At 42.2% G+C, this 21,778-nt stretch overlaps 2 protein-coding genes across 4 annotated transcripts in view; one reads left to right on the top strand and one right to left on the bottom strand.

Moving 5' to 3' along the window:
• The window catches only part of ELK3 (ETS transcription factor ELK3), a 48,588-nt gene extending 36,980 nt beyond the window's left edge, over positions 1 to 11,608 (top strand). The window contains exons 4-5 of the mRNA XM_090042873.1: positions 6,806 to 6,928; positions 9,486 to 11,608. Coding sequence (XP_089898999.1) covers positions 6,806 to 6,928; positions 9,486 to 9,584 — 222 coding nt within the window. The 3' untranslated portion in view covers positions 9,585 to 11,608. The remainder of the gene's footprint in view (positions 1 to 6,805; positions 6,929 to 9,485) is intronic.
• A 4,355-nt stretch (positions 11,609 to 15,963) lies between these two features.
• The window catches only part of CDK17 (cyclin dependent kinase 17), a 153,745-nt gene continuing 147,930 nt past the window's right edge, over positions 15,964 to 21,778 (bottom strand). For all 3 annotated transcript variants that reach the window (XM_090042872.1, XM_090042871.1, XM_090042869.1), the window contains 2 exons: positions 20,941 to 21,018; positions 15,964 to 17,696 (listed from right to left, as the gene is read on the bottom strand). In XM_090042872.1, coding sequence (XP_089898998.1) covers positions 17,659 to 17,696; positions 20,941 to 21,018 — 116 coding nt within the window. In that variant the 3' untranslated portion in view covers positions 15,964 to 17,658. The remainder of the gene's footprint in view (positions 17,697 to 20,940; positions 21,019 to 21,778) is intronic.

Here is a 21,778-nt window from a genome sequence, read left to right as displayed (position 1 = left end):
TTTCAATCTTTCCTTATTCCCTTCTGCTGTTTTACTAAACTAACCTTTTGTGTCTTGGTCTGAATTAGATTGCAGGCATGTCAGGGCAGGACTGCGTCTTCTTGTGTGTTTGTACAGTGCTCTGAATAATGGCCCTTGGATCCTGACTATACCTTTTAGGCACTACTGCAATACAAAAAATATATCCATCAGCATTTTAAAATACGCATGACTTGTGATATCCCTCTGGAGCATTACACTGGGCCATTATCCACAGTATTTGAGCAGTATAATCTATGTGAAGAAAGAGTCAATAGATTAAATAAATTCAAGCAAGACTCTTTAAGGAGACAAGGTGTAAACAGTCAGCTTACAGTGAACAGGAGCTCAGCCACATCTTTGTGAGACAACGTATTGAGTAAACCCTTTGTGAGATATGTTAATTCCCTAACAAATCAAGAGATTCTTTTCTTTCCCCTCATAGTTTCATAGTTTCATAGTAGCTAGAGTCGGAAGGGACCTAGGTAGATCATCTAGTCCGACCCCCTGCCTTAGCAGGAAAGAGCACCGGGGTCAGATGACCCCGGCAAGGTGCTCATCTAACTTCCTTTTAAAAATCCCCAGGCTAGGAGCCTGCACCACTTCCCCTGGAAGCTGGTTCCAGGCCCTAGCCGCCCTGACTGTGAAGTAGCGCCTCCTAATATCTAATCTAAACTTACCCTCCGCCAGTTTGTGACCGTTATTCCTGGTCACTCCTGGCAGCGCATGGGGGAACAGGGACTCCCCCAATACCTGCTGATCCCCCCTGACCAGTTTGTAGCAGGCCACAAGGTCCCCCCTTAACCTTCTCTTGTGGAGGCTAAACAGGTTCAGGTCCCGTAGCCTATCCTCATAAGGCCTGCCCTGCTGACCCCTGATCATACGAGTGGCCCTCCTCTGAACTCTTTCCATATTGTCCACGTCCCTCTTGAAGTGTGGCGCCCAGAACTGGACGCAGTACTCCAGCTGCGGCCTGACCAGTGCCGCATAGAGGGGGAGGATCACCTCCCTGGACCTGCTCGAGATGCATCTGTGGATGCATGACAGGGTACGATTGGCCTTCTTGACTGCCTCCCCACACTGCCGGCCCATGTTCATCGTGGAGTCAATGACGACTCCAAGATCCTTTTCCGTCTCCGTGCTGGCAAGAGGGGAGTTCCCCAACCTGTAAGTGTGGTGCCGGTTCTTCCTCCCCATGTGCAACACCTTGCACTTATCAGTGTTAAACCCCATCCTATTCTCATCCGCCCACCGTTGCAACCTGTCAAGGTCAGTTTGTAGCCTATTGCACCCTTCTAGTGCACCCACATCCCCCCACATCTTAGTGTCATCAGCAAACTTGAACAGGGTGCTTTCTACCCCCTCATCCAAGTCACTGATGAAGATGTTGAACAGTGCGGGCCCGAGGACCGAGCCCTGCGGAACCCCACTGCCCACATCCTTCCAGGTCGAGAAGAACCCATCCACTACCACCCTCTGGGTGCGGCCCTCCAACCAGTTGGCGACCCATTTGACCGTGTGGGCATCGACACCACAGTCTCCCAGCTTTTTGATGAGGACAGGGTGAGAGACAGTGTCGAAAGCCTTCCGGAAGTCCAAAAAGACTACATCCACAGCAACCCCTGTGTCTAATGATTTGGTGACCTGATCGTAAAAGGCCACCAGGTTGGTCTGACAAGACCTGCCACTGATGAACCCATGTTGGTTGCCCCTGAGCATGCATTCCCCCGCAAGGCCCTCCTGGATGTGTGCCAGGATAATTTTTTCAAAGAGCTTACTCGGGATTGAGGTCAGACTAACTGGCCTGTAATTTCCCGGGTCCTCTTTTTTTCCCTTTTTGAAGATAGGGACCACATTGGCCCTCTTCCAGTCCTCCGGCACCTCACCAGAGCACCACGAGTGCTCATAGAGCCGTGCCAGGGGTCCCGCAATGACCTCAGCCAGTTCCTGTAGAACCCTAGGGTGAAGATCGTCCGGACCAGCGGACTTGAACACGTCCAGCCTCTCCAGAAGTACCCTAACTAACTCCTCGCTAACCCTTGGCCCAGGCGTGTCTCTCTCGGGGCCCGAGGGGGGCCCAGCAGGGAGGTGGCTGAACTGGTCCCTACTTAGGAAGACAGAGGCAAAGAAATCGTTAAATATGTTAGCTTTGTCATCTGGCGTGATGACTAAGTTGCCCATCGTGTCCTGCAGGGGCCCCACATTACCCTCAAGTCTGTAAGTATGAACTGGAAAACAAGTGCTGCAGTACTTCAATATTAAGTCATATTCTTGGATCCCTTAAAGCCAGCAGGACACAAGTGCTTTACTAAATACAAGTGATTTGCTAACTGGGGCCTAGAATTTGAGAGAGATTAATTCCAGTGTGCACTCAAAACTTGTCCTGTCAATCATTTTCTTGTCTAGAAATACAGAATATGGTAAGCATGATTTTGGAATTTTTTTTTTTTAAACACTGGGATGTCTCTGATTTTAACTGAAACCACCTGATTTTAACTGCAACCAACTGGTACTTTAAAACTGCTACAAGAAACTTACCATGAATAATGAGATTGGAAATGGTAATTTTTGGGCATAGAAAATCCATAAATTCTTAGCTCTCTGGATTTAGATTCTTTCTACAGTACAGAATTAGCTGCATTCATAAAATCATAATCAGAGAAAATTAGGGCTCATAGGGACCTCCAGATGTCATCTAGTCCAACCCTGCTTGAGAAAAGATAATCCTTATCTAAACTATCTCATCCAAACCGTAACGTAAACTCTAGATAAGACTACCATCAACCCCGACTCAACACATCCTAACCTAACCTAACCACTGCCACTGGTAAAGCAGAGGAATGATGGCAGCGAAGGTCCTGCTTCTGTGAAATGCTCATAGAAAATTAGGATCGGAAGGGACCTCAGGAGGTCATTGAGATCAACTCCATACTCAAAGCAGGACCAGCCCCAACTAGATCATTCCAGCCAAAGCTTTGTCTAGCCAGGTCAAAAACCTTCAAGAATAGAGATCCCACCACCTCTCTGGGTAACCTGTTCCAGTGCTTTATTTGTGAGAATGTTTTTTCTAATATGTAACCTCAACTTACTTTGCTGCAACTTGAAACCATTGCTCTTTGTTCTATCATGTGCTGCCACTGAGACAGTCTAGCTTCATCCTCTTTGTAACTACCCTTCAGGTAGCTGAAGGCTGCTATTAAATCCCCCCTCAGTCTTCTCTTTTCTAGATTAAAAAACCCCAGTTCCCTTAGCCTCTCCTCATAAATCATGCCCCCAGCCTCCTAGCCATTGTTGTTGCCCTCCACTGGATTCTCTCCATCTTGTCCACATCCTTTCTACAGTGGGGGGCCCAAAACTGAACACAGGACTCCAGTGGGGCCTTATCAGTGCCAAATAGAGGGAAATAATCACTTCCCTTGATCTGCTGGCAACTAATGCAGCCCAGTATGCTGTTAGCTTTCTTCACAACAAGGCCATGCTATTGGTTCATATTCAGCTTACTGCCACTGTAAGCCCAGGTCCTTTTCTGCTGAGCTGCTGCTTAGCCAGTTGGTCCCCAGCCTGTACCAGTGCATGGGATTGTTCCGTCCTAAGTAGAGGACTTTGCATTTGTCCTTATTGAACTTCATGAGATTTGTTTTGGTTCAATGTTGTCATTATATGCTCAAGAGATCCTGGGTAGAGGGCCATGCCTCCTGCAACAGAGGAAGGTAAAACTACCCAGAATCTGTACCAATCTGACCATGGGGTAAAATTCCTTCCAGATCCTAAATATGGTGATCAGTCTGATTCTGAGCAGAGGGGCAAGACCCTCTGGCTTTGGTCCCAGCAGAAGCATTGCCATACCCCAGTCAAAGTCCCAACCTTGGCTGTAGCCAACATCCAATGCCTCTGAGAAAGTCTTAAAAACATCCTGAAACATGTAGCAGAAAGGGGGGTGAGGAGAGGAGAAAAACAACAGCAAAGCCCAGATGCATGGGAAATACCCATAGTAGAATATAGGCATAACTACATGTAAATCATCCCCAGCCAGTGGCTGTCCAGCCTGTTCTTGAACACTTCCAGTGAGAGTCCACAGCTTTCCAAGGCAGTCTATTCCACTGCCTCACTATTCTAACAGTGAAGAGGTTTTTCTGACTATCCAATCTAAACTTACTTTGTTGCATATTCAAGCCATTGATCTTCATCCTTCTCTCTGCAGCAAGAGAGAAAACATCATTTCCCTCTTCTTCATGGTATTTGAAGACTGCCATCATGTCCCCTCATAAGTACTCTTCCATAAGCTGAACAAGACTAGCTCCTTCAGATTCTCCTCATATGACTTGCTTTCCAACCCTTTTATAATCTTTGTTGCCTGCCTCTAGACCCTAACTTCTCCCTTAAAATATGAAGCCCAGAACAGTGCACACTACTCCGATTGAAGCCTAACCAGTGCTGAGTAGAGAGGCACTATCACCTTCTATGTTTTGCAGCTAATGCTTCTATTGATGCAGCCCAAAACTGCATTTGCCTTTTGTGCGGCTGTGTCACACTGCAGACTGATATTGAGTGTCTGATCTACCAAGGCCCCCAAGTCCTTTCCTATAGTACTGCCATCCAGCCAAGTGTCACCCATTTTATATTTGTGTTTTGATTAAACCTCTGATTTGATTGTATTTGATTATTGTAGCACCTTGCATTTGTCTGCATTTAACTTCATCCTGATAGCTCTAGCCCAACTTTCTAATCTATCAAGATCCTTCTGAATTGTACTCGCATCCTCCAACAGTTTGCAGTCCTTCCAATTTTCATGTCATCTGCAAACTTGCTCAAAAAGCTTTTTATGCTAGTATCCAAATTGTTAATAAACACACTGAATGGCACCAGGCCCAGGACAGACCCCTGTGGGACTCCACTCAAAACTTCCTGCCAGTTTGACATGGACCTATTTACAATTACCCTTTGTTTCTAGCTACCGAACCAGTTGTGTCCACCTTGTGGTAGTTATCTCATTTATTTATGAGGAGGTCATGCAGAACCTTGTCAAAAGCCTTTCTGAAGTCCAGATACACTGTATTCATGGCCTTCCCTTCATCCATCTAAGTAGTTAATTTCTCAAAGAGGGAGATCAAGTTAGCTTGATATGATTTGTCATAAATCCATGCTGGCTGTTTGTGAACAGCCTTTCCTACTCTAGATACTTGCAAATGGCCTTCCTTAGGATATGCTCCAGTAACTGAAGTGAAGCTAACTGGTCTGTGGTTTTCCAGTGTTGGCACTGAATTTATGACCCAGACACCTTGTTCCAGGCAGACCCAAACCCCTCAGATTGACCATAATCACTCCACCCAATAATAGGTGAACTGTATTGATACACAGTGATAGCAGATAAGAATATTGCAAACAATTCTATATCTGCCAGTCCCAGGGTTCACAGAGTCAGGGTACATCTGGCCACTATGCAAGCTTCACTCAGGTTCTCTCATCAATGTCACATGTCAGCAGCCTGGAGGTCGGAGGCCAAACTCCACAGACACACAGTGGGGTACATGAGACTGGCTGGTGGTATACCCTATGTCCATGGTGAGCTCTGGTTCCCCTTTTGGGGACACTTTGCTGCTCTGAAACCCTCTTGTTGTATTCTTTTTCCCCCTTCTGATGACTTCATCTCCGGGGATCATTGATTGGTCTTCCTGTGATCATCATGCTGTCCATGTTCTGTCCTGTCAGTACATTCTTTTGTTTCACAGACCCATTACATGCACACACCCTAATTTGGTTCTTTCCAGTTTCTCTTAATTTAGTCTATCTACCAAAACTGGAAATCTTAAGGGCCCTGCAGTTGGGCACCATGACCTGACCAATGTGGCAGTGTCCCTTATGTCATGTTATGGAATAGTGTGGTACATGTCTTCAATTTCCTATCCTGTGTGTCTACTTGCCTGTGTCAGACAAAGTGGTCTTTGAAGGAAACTTTTTCACAAGCAGGCTTTTTAGAAATCAATTAACCCTTGCCATTGCTCTGGACCATTGTTCTAATGCATATCTACTTTACCTACAAGCCAATTCCCAAAATCAAAACACTAAATATCATTTTCTAGTCATCACCTGGGTCGTCTTTTTGCCTTTTTTAAAGAGGGGTAGTACTACAGTTGTCCTTTTCCAGTCCTCTGGTACCTGGCCTGTCTCCCACAACTTCATGAAGAGCATTACCAAGGACTCAGAGATCTCCTCTGGCCATTCGTTCAGTACCCTGGGATGAAGTTCATCCAGCCCTGCTGACTTGAATTAATTCAGACCCAACAAAAGCTCTCTGACCACCACCAGTTTGCTCCCTTCTTTATACAGATAATCCTTATTAGGTGTCTGGCTGCAGCTGGAATCCTGTCACAAAGCCACCTTTCCATATATAAGCCTCTGCAATTTCATTTTGTTGAACCTGCTTCCAAGAAGAGTGGGAGAGAGGCAGCTATGGAAGTGAACTTCAAAGCTTAGCTGCATATCACATGACTAAAACATGATTAGCTTAATCAGTCAGAAGTTACAGCTGGTTGGAATAGTTCTTAATCTACAATACAATGAAAAACATTACTCTGAAATAAATGAGGTTGGGTTTATAGTTAGTATTTAAAACAAGGTGTACACAGTATTGTAACACTGGGCACGTCTACATGACATGCTATGTTGCCATAGCGTTAAGCTATGGTGACGTAGCTCACTGCTACAGTGACGAAGCATCGATGGGCATGAATTGTGACCATGTTGCCTTCCACCTTAAAACTTGCAATTGGTGCATTTTGTCTTGCAGACCCCAAATGGATTATTGTTGACCCCAAGTCCACTGCTGTCCAGCATTCATTTTTGGAGCAGTCTTAGTCCTGTAGCTCCGTTGAGTCCTGCCAGGCTGCAAGGACCAAACACTTTGTTTCAGGTATGTTCTTCATTTGTGAAGAGGTGGCACTCTGTTCCATATACTGAAAGGCCATCAGTATGTGGCCTGTACATAGTCACTGTGGGTTTTTTCAAAATAACTTAATTAAGATAACAAATGCTATTTGAGAGAGACATGCACTAGTTTGTATGCAGAGTTTGACCACCTGCAGCACTGTCAGAACCTAGTGGGCAATGTTTCTTATGGAGCAAGAAAAATAGTAAATATTGCAGGGGCAAAAAGGAAAGCTATAACCCCCTGAGAACAGCTGAAACCTCAAAAGCTCTGAAAGCTGCTAAACCTGATAGGAAAAACACTGGGAAAAGCCTTGGGAAAAAAATAAGGTGACTAGGTATTCTGACATGGATTCTTTAGCTCTTTTAAGATCACTGAAGCAGTGTGGGGTCAGTTCCCAGTTCTGCCATAGAATACACGTCCATTTTTGTATAAATTGCTTAATCCCTCTGAACCCAAATTTCTCATCCATAAAATAATAATAGGACTTTCATGTGTCACAGGGTGTTGTAAAATAAGTACAAGCAGAGCACATTTTAAGGGTAAAAAGCACCAGGAAGAGCGCTCAGGCCTCCAGACAGTGGTGGCAAACAAGGTAAGTTAGGTCACATCTACAGAAGAGTAGTGCAAAGCATCAGTTATGCAGGTAACAGCAGCCTACATTTTAGTTTCTGGCTCCCACTCAGTCTACCATAAGCCTTGTGTTTTGAGGAATTTTAATTTGCCAGTTCCAGTGGCCCAACCCTACTTAAAAAGGTGAAGAATCACGGCAGTTCTAATCTATCTGGAGATTTATTAGCATCTCCAGCCAACTGGAACTCCTGGTGACTTGCATTTTTCTATTATAGCTGAAACACCTTGAGCTTAAACTTTGAGTTTCTTAAGGATTTTTACTGCATATTTCTTGAAGAGAAATTAAAATGCAGAACTACTTAGTGTCTTAAAGCTGTGGTTCTCAAGGTCTTTTATACCAAAACCCATTTGTAAACATTGATGACCAGTCCCAACTCGGTGCCCTTCCCTCCTAACCTGCTGCCTCCACCCCCAGCCCCACAGTGTGTGGGGCAGGATGGGAGGGGGAGGGGGGGTGGCATAGGAGGCCCCAAGCAGCTTCTTGCAGGCTGGAACTCTATCATAGACCCCTCAGCTCTGAACCCCTAGAGAATGGCAGGGAGGCTGCCTATGTTAGACAGCAGTCAGAGAGCTGGGGTTATGGCAGTCAAACGCTTGTGTCCCCATCCAGGTCCTCACTGGGGCTCTGAGCACATCCTTTCACCTATAACATGCAGCAGAGAGGGCACATTACTTTGCTTGCTGGAACTTTGCCAGCCTGCAAGGGAAAAGCTATGGTTTCCCACTTTTTTCTCTCTTAAAGGAGAAACCATTTTTAAAGTTTGTTTGCAACCCTTTCATATATTCTTGCGACCCACAGGTTGAGAAATGCAGTCTTAAAGAATTCTAATATTATAAAAGCCTTAGTCTGTCTGTCCGTAACACTTTATTCATACTCTGATTGTCTCGGCTGGCAATCAGAGTGCTCCAAGAGTGTTCCGGACAAGAGGCGATGGTGGCAGCGTGCCACCATGATGGTGGGGACGGAGCAGGGGGGAGGGGGCTAGGCTAGGCCAGTGCCGCACCTGCCCCTGGACCCCCCTCCCACCCAGCCCTACTCCTTGGAGGTGGCAGTGGCACAGGGTGCTGGCTTAGGGGGATGGAGGGGATGGCAGGGCAAGCTTCCCCACTGCCCCCTACTCCTGGGAGGCAGCTGGGGTGCTGGGGGTGGGGACTGCAGGGCAAGCTTCACCCCCCAACTTCTGGCAAGTGGCAGCGGTGTGGGAGGGTGGGTAGCAGAGCTCCGTCCCTGCTCTTCCCCCTGGCAGAGAGGGGGAGATGGCAGGGAAGAGGGGAGGAAAGGAGAGGAAGAGGGGAGCGGGATGGGAAATAGGGGGATTTCTGGTGGCAGCTTCCCCTCGCCATTGCCACCTGGACCCAACAACATGTGGCAGAGGGATGTGGTGGGGAGAGAGGGGAGGCAGGGACTGGAGGGATGCTGCATGCGGCTGGACGCGGACTGGTGGTAGTGCAGGGCACTGGGTGTCAGCAGCTGCTGCTGCATGCAAGCTGGGAGCTGGGGGTGGGGGGTGCACACGGGGCCAGAGTGGTGGCACCGCTCTGTCTCCACTAGCCTCCGCCATCTGCCCCCCACCTCGTCGTTCCTGGCAGGCAGTTGGCTGTTTTATAATCCTATGTCCCTGATAGCTGACAGACCGTTCTCTGTAGATGGTGATAGTTATTTTATTACTTACTTATTCATTGTAATCAACTATATTCTTCTTCTTTGGACATTATAAAACCTGCTGTTTTCAGTCTTTCAGTAATAAGTTTTACTCTTACTATTTGAAGCAGAACATTAATGTCTGTCTTATCTATGAACCACAACCTTTGTGAAGCCAACCCCATGTGGAGCTGTCAGTATTCAACAGGTACTGGACTGGGGCTAATGCTTTGAAATAAACAAATTTTATCCTTTGCCTTCTTGCAGTTTCCAACTCTCCTGAACGGTCACATACCGGTGCCAATCCCCAGTTTGGATGGGGGCTCTTCTCCAGTACTGCTTTCTCCAAATGCTCACAAGTCCTGATGATGCCTCTTCATGTTTTAAGGACTCACTAACTGTTTTAACACATTCAGTCCCATGGGTTATTTTTCCTGTCATGAGAAGGACATTGTGAAACCCTCAGTTACATTGGTTGGTTTGCACTTTTCATTACATGGATCATCTACTTTATGTTAGCATTTTTAAGCAATGATTTTTATATACATGTATAAAAATCTGTTTTGCATTAAATGAATTATAATTTTTTTATATCCTAGCTCTCAAGTGTTGAACACTGTTGTTGATGAAGTACTTTTAATGGATTTCAACAATATATCTAATAAGGATGTGAAGCTTTTTTAATCCCTTTTTTCTGCATATTATGTATTGTGCTTGTGTAAACTATAACCGGCTGTGCCTTCTTTTTGCATAATGTTATGTAAATGATTTATATATTTTCTAGTATTAAGATAAAAAGTTGAAAGACGAAACTAGTATTGAACAACCACCCTATGGTAGTATTTCAGTATTTTTTCCACAGATAGGCCATATGACACAGTGTATTCATGTAACTTTGTATTAAGTGCTTTCAATTTGTATAAAAATAGCCTTATAATTTTTCTTTGCTGAATTGAGAGACCATAATAAATTTTATATCCAGGAAATGCGTTTAGCAGTAACTAAGCCATATTTACACAATGCTACCCCAAGTTCCTCCTTGGTGTAACTCCACTGAAATCACTGCAGGTACATCAGCAAGGAATTGGGCGTTACGTGTTCATAAAACATTCCAAATTTTTGAAAGCTGGTCTGCAGACAAAGAGGCCTTATGCAGTATTTATTATTTCTTATGAATTGTAGCAATGATAGTTGGTAAGACCTTAGGCAGCCTCCATCCTTGTGGCTGATGCAGAATTGTTTCCTATGGTGTTCACTTTTGCCAAGTGCCTTCTACCACTTCACTCAGAAGAATATTCCAGCTGCTTAGCTCCGTCAGTCAAGTTTTCCCTCAACAGAAACTGCAGAATGTTTAATTAAGTTCTGGTGCTTGTGAAGAGACCCGTTGTATACATAGACCTGTGCATATCCAAACATCTAAAGTCTTTGAGAACAGTGGATTCATAAATAACGCTGTATTGCTATCTACATGCAACCAAAATATTACTTTATTAAGTATGTCCTCTGGCTTTAGGTGATGGCTTAGTCATCTAAATGTCAGGTCAGAATTAGGCTAGACACTCTGGCACCACAGATTCCAATCTTGGCAGGGCTGATGCAAACATTCAGTCATCTGAGGTAGATAAATTAGGTTGTGAGAGTTTACCATCTGGATCTTTCAGATGAGACCTTAAAGTCAGGATCTTGTCAGCTACATCTGGTCATTAAAGAGCCCATAACACTTTTTAAATGCAAAATATTGGTGGGGGGGGGTTGCCCCTTGCAACTAGCCAAAACTCCTAACTCTTGAGTTTTATGCAGTGAGTTTTGTGCCGATTATTTGCCTGGATGTAATTCAATGATGATGTGTGTAGTTAAATGTAATGTGGTTTTGGATCCTTCACGTTGAAAGGTGCTAAATAAACATTTTATTAATGCAGTTGTGATTGTTGAGAGCCATTTTTGGGGATATATGCTCATAAAAAAGCAAGCAGGCATTTTCCTTAGGATCCTTGACTATGCAATCAGAAGAGATTCCTCAGGTTCAAATAGTTTAATTCAATGGATACAACCTGCACTAGCACCAGTGATATGAGCAAAGCTATAAGAGTAGGTGAGAGAAAAATCTTATCATGCTCTTCTGCATGTATAGCCAGAAAGGGAGGTGCTTCAATGATGGACCACGGCAAGGAGTGTCTCATGCAAAATCTCCAGCTAATGGGACAAAGATGGTCACACAACTACCAGCCTGGATTGCTGGGTCAGACACATGAATAATCCATGTGGAAGCAGTGGACAAGAGCTTGCAGGTCAAATTCTTGTACATTTAACATGTTCTTTTTTTAAATACACATGGTCTCAAGTGCAAAGGACTTTTAAATAATAAATATGCAATCTCCATGTTCTGGAAATACTGGAATCTATTATTTCTTTACTGTACACTAATGTAACCACCTTCTTCAATGGAATTATATCTGATTTTTTTCTGGCATAGCTCAGGGGAGAATTAAGCATCAGTGAAGAAGATACATCTCCTTTCTAGTTTATATAGTACAGATACTCACTGAAAGTAACAGCTGGAACATAACACAGATAAATATTAAAAGTGCTCTTAAATTCCAAACAGCAAAAAAGACAAGTAAGACTGGGAGGGGAGCTGTACTGTTACTGACTCATGTCACAAACCATAACAGATCCCTATGAAAGAAAAAAAATCCAGATTCTTTTAAGATTGCATTTCTTCATAGATACTGGATTTACTAATGACCCAACACCACCAACCTCTGAAAGGACATCAAGTCATGTACACTTTGCAAACAGGTTATTTTTTGGAGGATAGTTTCACACTTGTCTAACATATTAGCTGTTACACCTCTTTGTGCTTTATGAAAAATTCTGAATTTCTGTTGAATGTTATTAACTACTTTACATAAATAAAAACAATAAACTGTAACAAATAAATGCTTGGAAGTGTCAATATTTCCATGGAAGGTCACAGTGGGTGGTTCCGAGATTACTTCCAGCAGGCGGTATTGTTCCCATCAAAAAAGAAACCAGCTTGAAGTTCCTTCCCTTTGATTTTATTAGCAAAGTCAATGAACTGGAAGCACAGTTTTTATTTAAGTTTACACACGTATTCCAACTTTGGGAACAAAACTAGTCTGATTTTTAAACCAAGGAACTTTGCTTTCTTTTATAGGCTATTTTGGGTCTAGAATTAGGAGATAGTTTCATTTTACTTTTTAGCTAATATACCAATGGAAGGAATATCCACCACAACAGCAACAAGCACCTGGGAATCTCAGCCAGGAGACAGTTGTGCACATATGCATATTTTCTTTTGTGGATTCCAGGCCTGCTCTATAGGCGATACAGAGTGCTGTGCTTTCAGATGGAGAGAACGCTTCTAACACTGGAATGCATTGATGAATGATAAGAGATAAAAGAGAGAGAAAATCCCATTTGGCAGATGCCTGCTTGAAGAGAATACCAATTAAGAGATAAAGCAAAATTGTACTCTCTCATGCAATGAATACAGGCCAGCCTGAGAACTTCTGAGAAGCAGCATGTAGTAAAAGGGAGACTATAAGAGGAAAACTGTTACATACGACAAATTTTACAAAAAGGACATAAACAAAGATTGCAGAATATTATGGTTATAGAACACATGTGAGGAAGCCACCAAGTCTACCTCATTTTGCTTCAAAAAGAAATGAACAGATCTACCACATTATAGATAGGATTCTGTTCTTCTCGGTCTCTGATGCTACTATATATCCTACATATTAGAATAAACATGAATCCAGAAGAAAAGGTATTCTTTAACTTATGATGGTACCTACTCTTGAGCCCTCTGGGGATGGAAGCTTCAGTTTCATTAACCTTCTTCATTCAAATACTAAGCTTTTAACAAGGACTTCCCAAACAAAGCTGTCTTGGCTAAGTAATGCTAGAAAGCTTTAACCCCACTTATGAAGTGCAGACCTCCTATGTTAGGGTGAAAAGCACTGGAAGACACCAAAAAACACTTTATGTTGATTACAATAAAAAAGGAGAACAAACCTTGGTTAAGCACTTTGAAGCAGCCAGCCTTCTTCAGGAGAAATCAGAAAAATGGCATCTTGTAGGCAAGGGCTCTCAATTCCTAGCTATAATATCATCGCTTTTTCCCAGCAGTTAAGTTCACATGGGCTCATGCTCACTTCATAAGAACTGCATATATACATAAAACAACCCCTCAACTATCCTTAAAAATCAAACCCACTGCTACCTCCTGCCCTTCCAAATCCAGAAGGCACTGCACCCTCAGAGAACAAAGAGAAAGTAAAGTTGTGAAATCAAGCTAATGGCATTACTGCGAATGTGTATGGGCACATGCATATTCCTTTTCAGTCCAGCGGACTGGTACTCTCGCCAGGGATCTGCAAGGGAATACCAGAAACGAGGAAATGACGAGCACTCTTCCAAGTGTTTAGATAACAATGGTGGTATTTAAATAACATCCCATTAGAACAACTGGAGTTGGTTCAGAGTTCCTCTGCAGATTTGTTTCCATGTTCCTCCGCATAAACTGAATAAGATCAAGCTTTTACTGGTTCCATTATGAAAGCTATCAAGACAAGAAAGCCTAAATATTTTCTTAAATGGTTATAGAAGGTGTAGTAAATCCTGTGACTATTTACCATCCTAAAGTGATGCATGTGTTCTGGACCTTTTAAAGTTTTTTTTTAAGTTGGCTAAAACTGTATATCACAGCCTTTGATGAAGCAAGCCTTTTGCTTACAAAAGCTTAAGTTATGCATCTCTGATTTAGTTAGTTTATAAAGGTGTAAATCTATCCAGCCTTGTATGTAAAATTATAGAGCCCTGAATTTTTTCTCCACAAAAAAAAGTTATGTAAAACTGCAAGGCCAAGAATATCCATCAGAAATTTAAAGGAAGATATTACTTCACAAAGATGGTGACACCATTTCAAAACCAGCCAAGAAATTCAGAGTTAAACTTCAACACAAAAGAATTATGATACTGAAACGTAAAGAGGTTTCTTCTCCATTTGACCATTGCTTTAGATTCAAGTAGCGGCCTGGGGCAGGCAGCTGCTGAGGTGAGGGCAGGCTAGGGTGGCTTGTCCAGCAGGGGAGAAGACCGGGGAGTATGGCAAGGGAGACTGCACGGTGAGGGGGCAGTGCTAGGGAGACCCCTACCTTGCAGAGGGCAGGCACCAGGGGGCATGGAAGTGGGGACAAGGGGATGAATTCAAGACAACCCACCAATAACTAGATTTTAGAGACAGAAAATTGTAACACATTTAAAATGTTCCACATATAGAATCTAATTATTAGGGGCCGTCTTATATCTGAAGTTGTCTTGTACTTGAACAAACGTGGTATTTGTTGTCTCAGATTAGAGTACGCTGACTATCCCCAGAAATCCTTGCAAAACCTGCCCTCTATAAGACAATTCTTGTGCTTCAACAGGACAGATGACAATGCCACCTTCCTTCAAATGGCCACTACCTCTCATTGTTCTTAATGAAAGTGAAACACAGATCTTAAGCAGATGCCGATGCCCTGTGCCTTCAGATACGAGAAAGAAAACATCAACTCCCACTGGAAACAATGGAAGAGCAATGTACCTCTCAAAAAAGGCTACCTGAGAGCATCAGTGGCTTCAGATGCGTAGAGAACAACTGGAAATGCCACTTTGAAAAAATGATAGATTTCTCCCTCCTGATAGAGAAACCTTAGTTATAGGATAAATATTTATCCTTTTGAAGCTTCAAATTCAAATTATGAACAGTTCATATTGGTGAGTTTAAACAGTATGGAAAAATTTGGTCAATGGCATAATTTGGGACAAAATAAAAAGTCTGAAACTGGATGCTACATTTTAAATAATTTCATCTCCTAACTTAGTAACCAAGTTCACCTGTAAATTGTCAACACATTAATTCTCTACCCCCAGTCAAATCTTGAGGGTTGGGGCAGTAGAAATATTGGAGTCTGTGTTTAAGTGGAAAAATCTACTTATCTTTAACCATGGAGCTGCAGTTGGCTCTTCTATAAAGAGCTTTCTACACTTTTATACATACATCATTTTACTGGTAAAATGTTCATAGAAAGCCCCTTGAATCATCAAAGAATGCCACATTTTGTTTTCTTCTTATATTTGCAATTAGCACACAATATAAAATATTAAACAGTTTCTATTGTATTCATAAGCATTGTGCTCTATATCTCTACTTCTTATATGAAGAACTAGAAATTTTTTTTTTGGTACCTGCATCTTAACATTGACATTTCAGCTCCCCTCCCAGGCCCACAAAGTTTGTCACAACGCCTTGTCTAGCTCAGGTTCCAGTACTGTATATGTACAAAAGTCTAAACAATTCTTATCATCAATCTTTCACTTCTTCCCCAAGGGCATATTTAGCTTTAGGACATAGGCGCAGCTCTTCCACTGATACGAGTGGAAACAACATCCATCCATAGGAAGAACGTATCATGCTCTTGATTTTTGATGCAACAATTACTGACATTCACGGAACATACCAAATTTAATACACCTACAGTATCAGGTGCACAAAAGTCAGGTCTTTGCTGCTGCTACTACTTCAATGTTATGAGTCAGAAACAGCACAAATTTAAGATCAGTCACTACTGCAACATATAGAGCTGATTAAAAAACCTGACGTCTTGAAAACTAGATCACCAAATTTGTGTTTTAACACAGAGCCTTGTTGTTATAAACTTCAAAACAAAACCAAGAAATTCCACATAATATTTATACTTTCAAAAGTACAATATTAATACAGGTCTGTCAGTTAGAAATAACAGCAGTTTTGTTAGGTCTATAAGGATTTCTGTAACGTAAAACCGGCTTACAAATGCTGAAAAGCGGTAGTGGTCCAAGATTCACTATAGCACATGAAGTTCTTTCTTTTCAGAAAATAAAAAAGTCCCAGTTCAATTTACCAGTATCATGAAATATTAATAGAACACCCCCAAACATGCCACAATCACTATTCACAAATAAAGTTAAAATGAAATATACAAAAATTCACTTAATACTGTTAAATAACAATAAACTACAAGATTTCCTGAACAGAAATGATAGGACCCCTGAATGTTTTACAGTGAATGTCAGGAAAAAAAATTAAGTTATCTATGACTATTTTCATGATATACCAGCCAAAGATTTACATGACCATTTCAAAATATACCAATAAAAGATTTACAGTCTCTTTTAAGATGCACTAAACAAATACGTTCATAAAGGTGAACACAAATGCTTAAAAATACTGTTACCATCACCAAGGGTGTACTTATGATACTCACTGAGATGCATAAGCGTAGTAGTAACATGTTTACTATCATTGGTAAACAGATAACATCTAAGATCTTAAAAACCCTCTAAGTTCCCATTTTCAAAAGGTCTGTAATGTGTACTGAGTTCTTATCAAGTATGAACTTGCATCTTTCCAGTTGATTTCAAGTGAATAATGTAGTAATGAGAAATCCACAAGAGGGGGAAAATACAACGTTGTTCCCATGCTCTTGTAATTAGTCATCCTATTATTTTGTAAAGAAAAAAAATAAAATCAAAGCTCAGTTCCGAAAGTAAAACAGAGATGCATGTGATTGATCTTCTGCTATTCATATTTCTAATTATGTTAAAAAGAAGGTAAAGAACCTTGCTGCATCTGGAGAGAGATGCACAATCACATGCAAATATCTTGTATCGGAGGAATCCTGACAAAACTGATCGTTCAGTCTCTGTGCTTTAATTTACCAGTAACAGATACAAGATTAAAATGCAAATAATAACTAACCATTCACTTGTTTGAATCAACTCTCTCATCAGGTGCTTTTGAAAAACATCATATGCTTCATAATACATCAACTACTGTATTTCCAATGTTAAATAAGGAAGTAAGTGCCATGAACTTAGAGCATTAAAGATGGTTCACCTATAGTCAAGCAAAGCTATGTTTACATTCCAGGAAACACTGCAGTTTAAAAATACAAAAAACTGCAGCAGTAAAACAGTTTATGAAGAGAAACAGATGCATTCACATATTATAAAGCCATTGCAACTTCTTCAGGCATTGAACTGTTGTGTTAACTATACAGACAGTAGTTATTTAGCAGCAATGATTCCGCAATAAATAATGCACTGTGTTTCTCAGTCCTGCACAAAAATTGCAGCTACAGTTACATCAACAGCTGTAACCTACTGGCTCTAATGGCAGAGGAGACCTTAAAACCAACTGTACAAAAAATTGTCACACTGTGACAACAAATATAAAAACATAATCTGCAGGTTGGAAATAAAAAGACTCCACTGTGAAGAGAACAGTGCAGACAAACAGATTCCAAGTCCACCAAAAGAAAGAACTGCCTTCAGATCTGAGTCCTTGATTGATAAAGATAGGCTTGGGCTTGAATCTGTATCTCCAGCTTTAAAAAAGCATGCTCTGCCTTCTGTTCTTCCCATGTCCTGAAACAGAAGATTTAAGTTTGTTACAAACAGGCACATTTTTACTGCATGCCACCCACACTTTCTACATCAGGATAGTTACCTACATACAGTACATGTAACATTTGAGCTGGTTTAAATGCAGTTTAAACCTGAAGCAACCAGTCTTACAAGTCAGCAAAACCTGTTTAAAGACTCCTAGAACAGAGAAAGAGTTCAAAAGTCTACTAGGAAAATCAAGTACTCTTTTGAACTGATTTACTGTGAACTTCTAGCTCTCCTAAATCAGTGGTTCTCAACGTTTTTTGTACCAGAACTTATTTGTAAACATCAAAGACCAGTCCCGACCCAGTGCCCCTCACTCCCACCCCACTGCCTCCACCCCAGGCCCCCAGTATGTGGGGCAGGGTGGGGTGTATGTGGGGAATGGGGGGCCCCAAGCAGCCCCTTGCAGGCTGCAACTCTGCCAGCCTGCAAAGGAAAAGCCAGTTTCAAACATTTTTATCCTTTACAGGAGAACCCATTTTGTAAAGTTTGTTTATCCATTTTCAAAGTTTGTTCGCAACCTTCTCATATTCTTGTGACCCACTTTTGGGTCACAATCTTGGCGTTGAGAAATGCTGTCCTAAATCACACTGTTCTGCACCCCCAAACACTGGGTACTTTGGTATGTGGCCAGAATTATATTGCCTTCTTTCCCCCCCTTTTGTTGGCATTATTTATCATGTGTTCCCCTGCACTCCTTTTTCAATCAAAGCTATCTTCCTAATAACCAGAAGTATCTTCACTCCTTACTCAACTGTGGCCCCACATCATCCTGTCATCTCCCTCTAAAAGCATGCGGCTAAACACAGGCCACCCACTCACTGGGACCCCTCAAAGCATCAGTGCAATCGCTTTTCCTCCTCAATTTGCCCATCACAAGGCATGCCAGATTGGGTGCTCACTCCCATCTTATGATTTCAGAGCCACAACACTGCAGTGCCTAATAGGTGGCAGTTCTACCTGGAATGCTAGAGCATGGTACATGTGCCTACACCCTGATCCATGACAACTGCAAACCAGTTCCCAATCAGTGGCATACTAGAACAGTTCAACTGTTACATGTGTCCACATACTTAACACGTCCCTTCCTGTTTTACCTAATCACAGATTCACTTTACTGCTGCTGCAGCCCACAACATTCACTGTCCTTTGATGTGATGTGCTTGGTGTTTCTTCTGCTGAAAACCAGGTAAGACATCCAGCATTCAGATCCTGACCGTTTTGGATTGCAGACATTTTCCATGCTATTTTGCTTAACTCTAGTAACACATTTTCTCTGTATGTCTAATGTACAGCAGAACCCAGTTTCTCCATAGGGTTAGGCTTTTTTCCCCTGTTAAGATGAGGATTTGTGAGTGAGCTGGGAGCATATTTAGCTGCAGCAAACAGATGTACAGGACCACTAAGCTACCTCAGCTCTTTGCTTTTATTTAAAAGGGTGCTACTTCCCCAATCAGCTGTGCAAGACTGCTGATGAGCTCCAGCTGATGAGAAAAGCAGTGCAGGTACAACAATAAGATGAGCAGCTCATGATTAATTCAGCTGCCTGCTGTGAACCAAATGGCTCGTGAACAAGCTGGATATGAAAAAGCCAGATTTGACTCTGCAGGGATTTTAGCACAACCTGAGCAAATAGCACTTTGTTTTCAAACACTTGCAGCATTCTTCCGCATCCAGGATTCCCATCTATATAAAAGACAGGCCGAGCAACTTTACTATAAAGATGGATTTTAAGGTTTCTTACAGTTTTCTTTGATGACGTTATTTTATCCAAATGCAAGAGGCATATATCAGTGCTATAAATTCTCACTTTGATTTCTTCAGCTATTTGATTGTCTTAGTGATTATTGTTCCTTAATATTTAAACTTCTCTACCTTTCCCACATTGCCATTCCCTATCCTTATATTCCTGTGATACTGAGATTTATTTCTGGATGAGATCATGTATTTACTCTTGCTGACATGAAAGCAAGTCCAACTTCTTCAGTATTTGACTCTAGAGTTGGGCTTGCTCTCATGTCAGGAGGACTAAATACTGAGGTCGTGAACCAGCAAGAAGCCAGAGCCATGCGGCTGCCTGGATCCATGTTCAGGCAGCGCAGAGCCAGGGTCATTCATCAGCAAGGAGCCAGGGGTGTGCGGTGACACAGCTCTGGCCAGGTGGCAGCACAAAGCTTGGCCAGCAGCATGGACCTGGAGCCGAGGTCATATGCAGTGCAGATACGGACTATGCGGGGGGGGGGGGGACAGCACCCCAGCTTCATGCCACCATCCAAACAAGGCTGTGTTACCATATGCCCTTGGCTTTGCACTGCCACATGCCCCTAGCACTGGTTACTGGCCAGAGCTCTGAGCTGCCACTTGAGTGCAGCTCCATGCCACTACCCAGAGCAGCACAGATCTCTGGCCAGTCTGCAGTGCCAGGGGCATGCAGCAGTGCAGAGCTGATGGGGTGTACTTTACCAGTGGGGGGATGCAATGGTTCTGCAGATGTGACCTGGGCAGTGGCACAGAGCTGCACTCAAGTGGGCAGGGCATATTGCGAGAATTGGTGAGAGAAGGCATGTGAAGCAGATGTTGGAAGCTCAGGTAGAGGGTACAAGGCAGACCAAGGCAAGAATGGGAAGATAACATAAAAACTGATCTGGATGTGATAAGTAAAGATATGACAAGGTGAAGGGAGACGGAAGGCAGTAGTTAAGGGCTACTTGCAGGCATTAAAAAAAAAAAGCACCAAAACCCCACAAGAATCACACATTACTTTGAACTCAGTGTGCTCCTGCATCAAGCCCAGCGCATGCCCAGGAGATGCAGTACATTAGCTGGACTCAGCTCACACAACAACTATATAGATTGGATGCTTTAGTGAGACTTTTTTGGACATTTATTTAATAGCTGATTCAATCAGCTATTTAACTGCCAAAATGCCCCACTGAAGTGCCCAACCTAAACAGATGCTGCAGAGCCAGGTTAAAATAACATGCTGCTTCTTGTAGTAAAGCACAGTTTTGTTTTATTTTTTCTAATGTCTGCAAGCAGCCAAGGTGGTTATGGGCCCCCAAGGCCTCTAAGGAGGGCTGGGGGGAAGGAAATGGAGTGGGAAGTTTCCAAATATTTGCCCGTGTTCATTCATGCCAATTCATCATTAACACAAAACTTTTTGGTGTATAGTGCTCTCGCACAGTGCGACCATGAGAAAAAAATATCCATGTTTCTATACCTGTCTCAGGGTAAGAGGAATTTCGAAAGCCAGGGTCTTTCTGCAACTGAATCTCTTTCAGACTGAATATTGAGACACCTGTAACAAGAAAACAAGATTAATTTGTATCCACATGGCTAAACCTGCTCCAGTTAATGATTCAGAGAGGAACAGAATCACTTATTAGGAAAGACTGAAAACACTCCCTCAGAATACTTTACTACTTAGTGTATTTTTACTAAGTGTGTGTGTGCCTATACACACAATAAGCAACAAAATATTCTGAGGAAGTGCCGTCAATTTTTCCTATAACTGACGCATACATATACCTATATACACATATCAAGTAAATAACATAGGCCAAGATGTGGTTCAAATCTCCCTAGCCAAAAGTTACAAACTGAAATTTGGTGTATCAAATCTCGGGGAAGAACCACACCACCAGTGTTATGAATCTTCCCTGAAAAAAATATTTTAGCCAAAACCACTCAGCTAATTCATATTACATTTTCCATTCCATTTCATTTCACGAAAGCCTAACCCATATTTTTTAACATTTTTTTTTATTGCCAAAATAATTTTGTCCAACTGCTTATTAGAATAGATGCTTCTCTGCTAAGCACATATAAGCATCTTTGACACCTTGTGCAAATATTAAAACCACTGTATTTTGCACTTATGTATCAGATGAGTCTTTGAGAGTTTTGCTTAAGAACGTTAACCATCTTGTGATAAAACATTTTTCAGTCTGTTTAAAGATGAAGGTCCTGTTTCAAAAGATCTTTGTCATATTTAGAGTTCAACCACAGCTCATCCTTCATGATAGTTCGTGATAACTTTTTTTTTTATTCAACAAGAT

The sequence above is a fragment of the Crocodylus siamensis genome, chromosome 4 (genome assembly GCF_052110815.1).
Source record: "Crocodylus siamensis isolate JL-2025a chromosome 4, ASM5211081v1, whole genome shotgun sequence".
Classification (NCBI taxonomy): Eukaryota; Metazoa; Chordata; order Crocodylia; family Crocodylidae; genus Crocodylus; species Crocodylus siamensis.
This window is presented reverse-complemented; position numbering and strand designations above follow the sequence as displayed.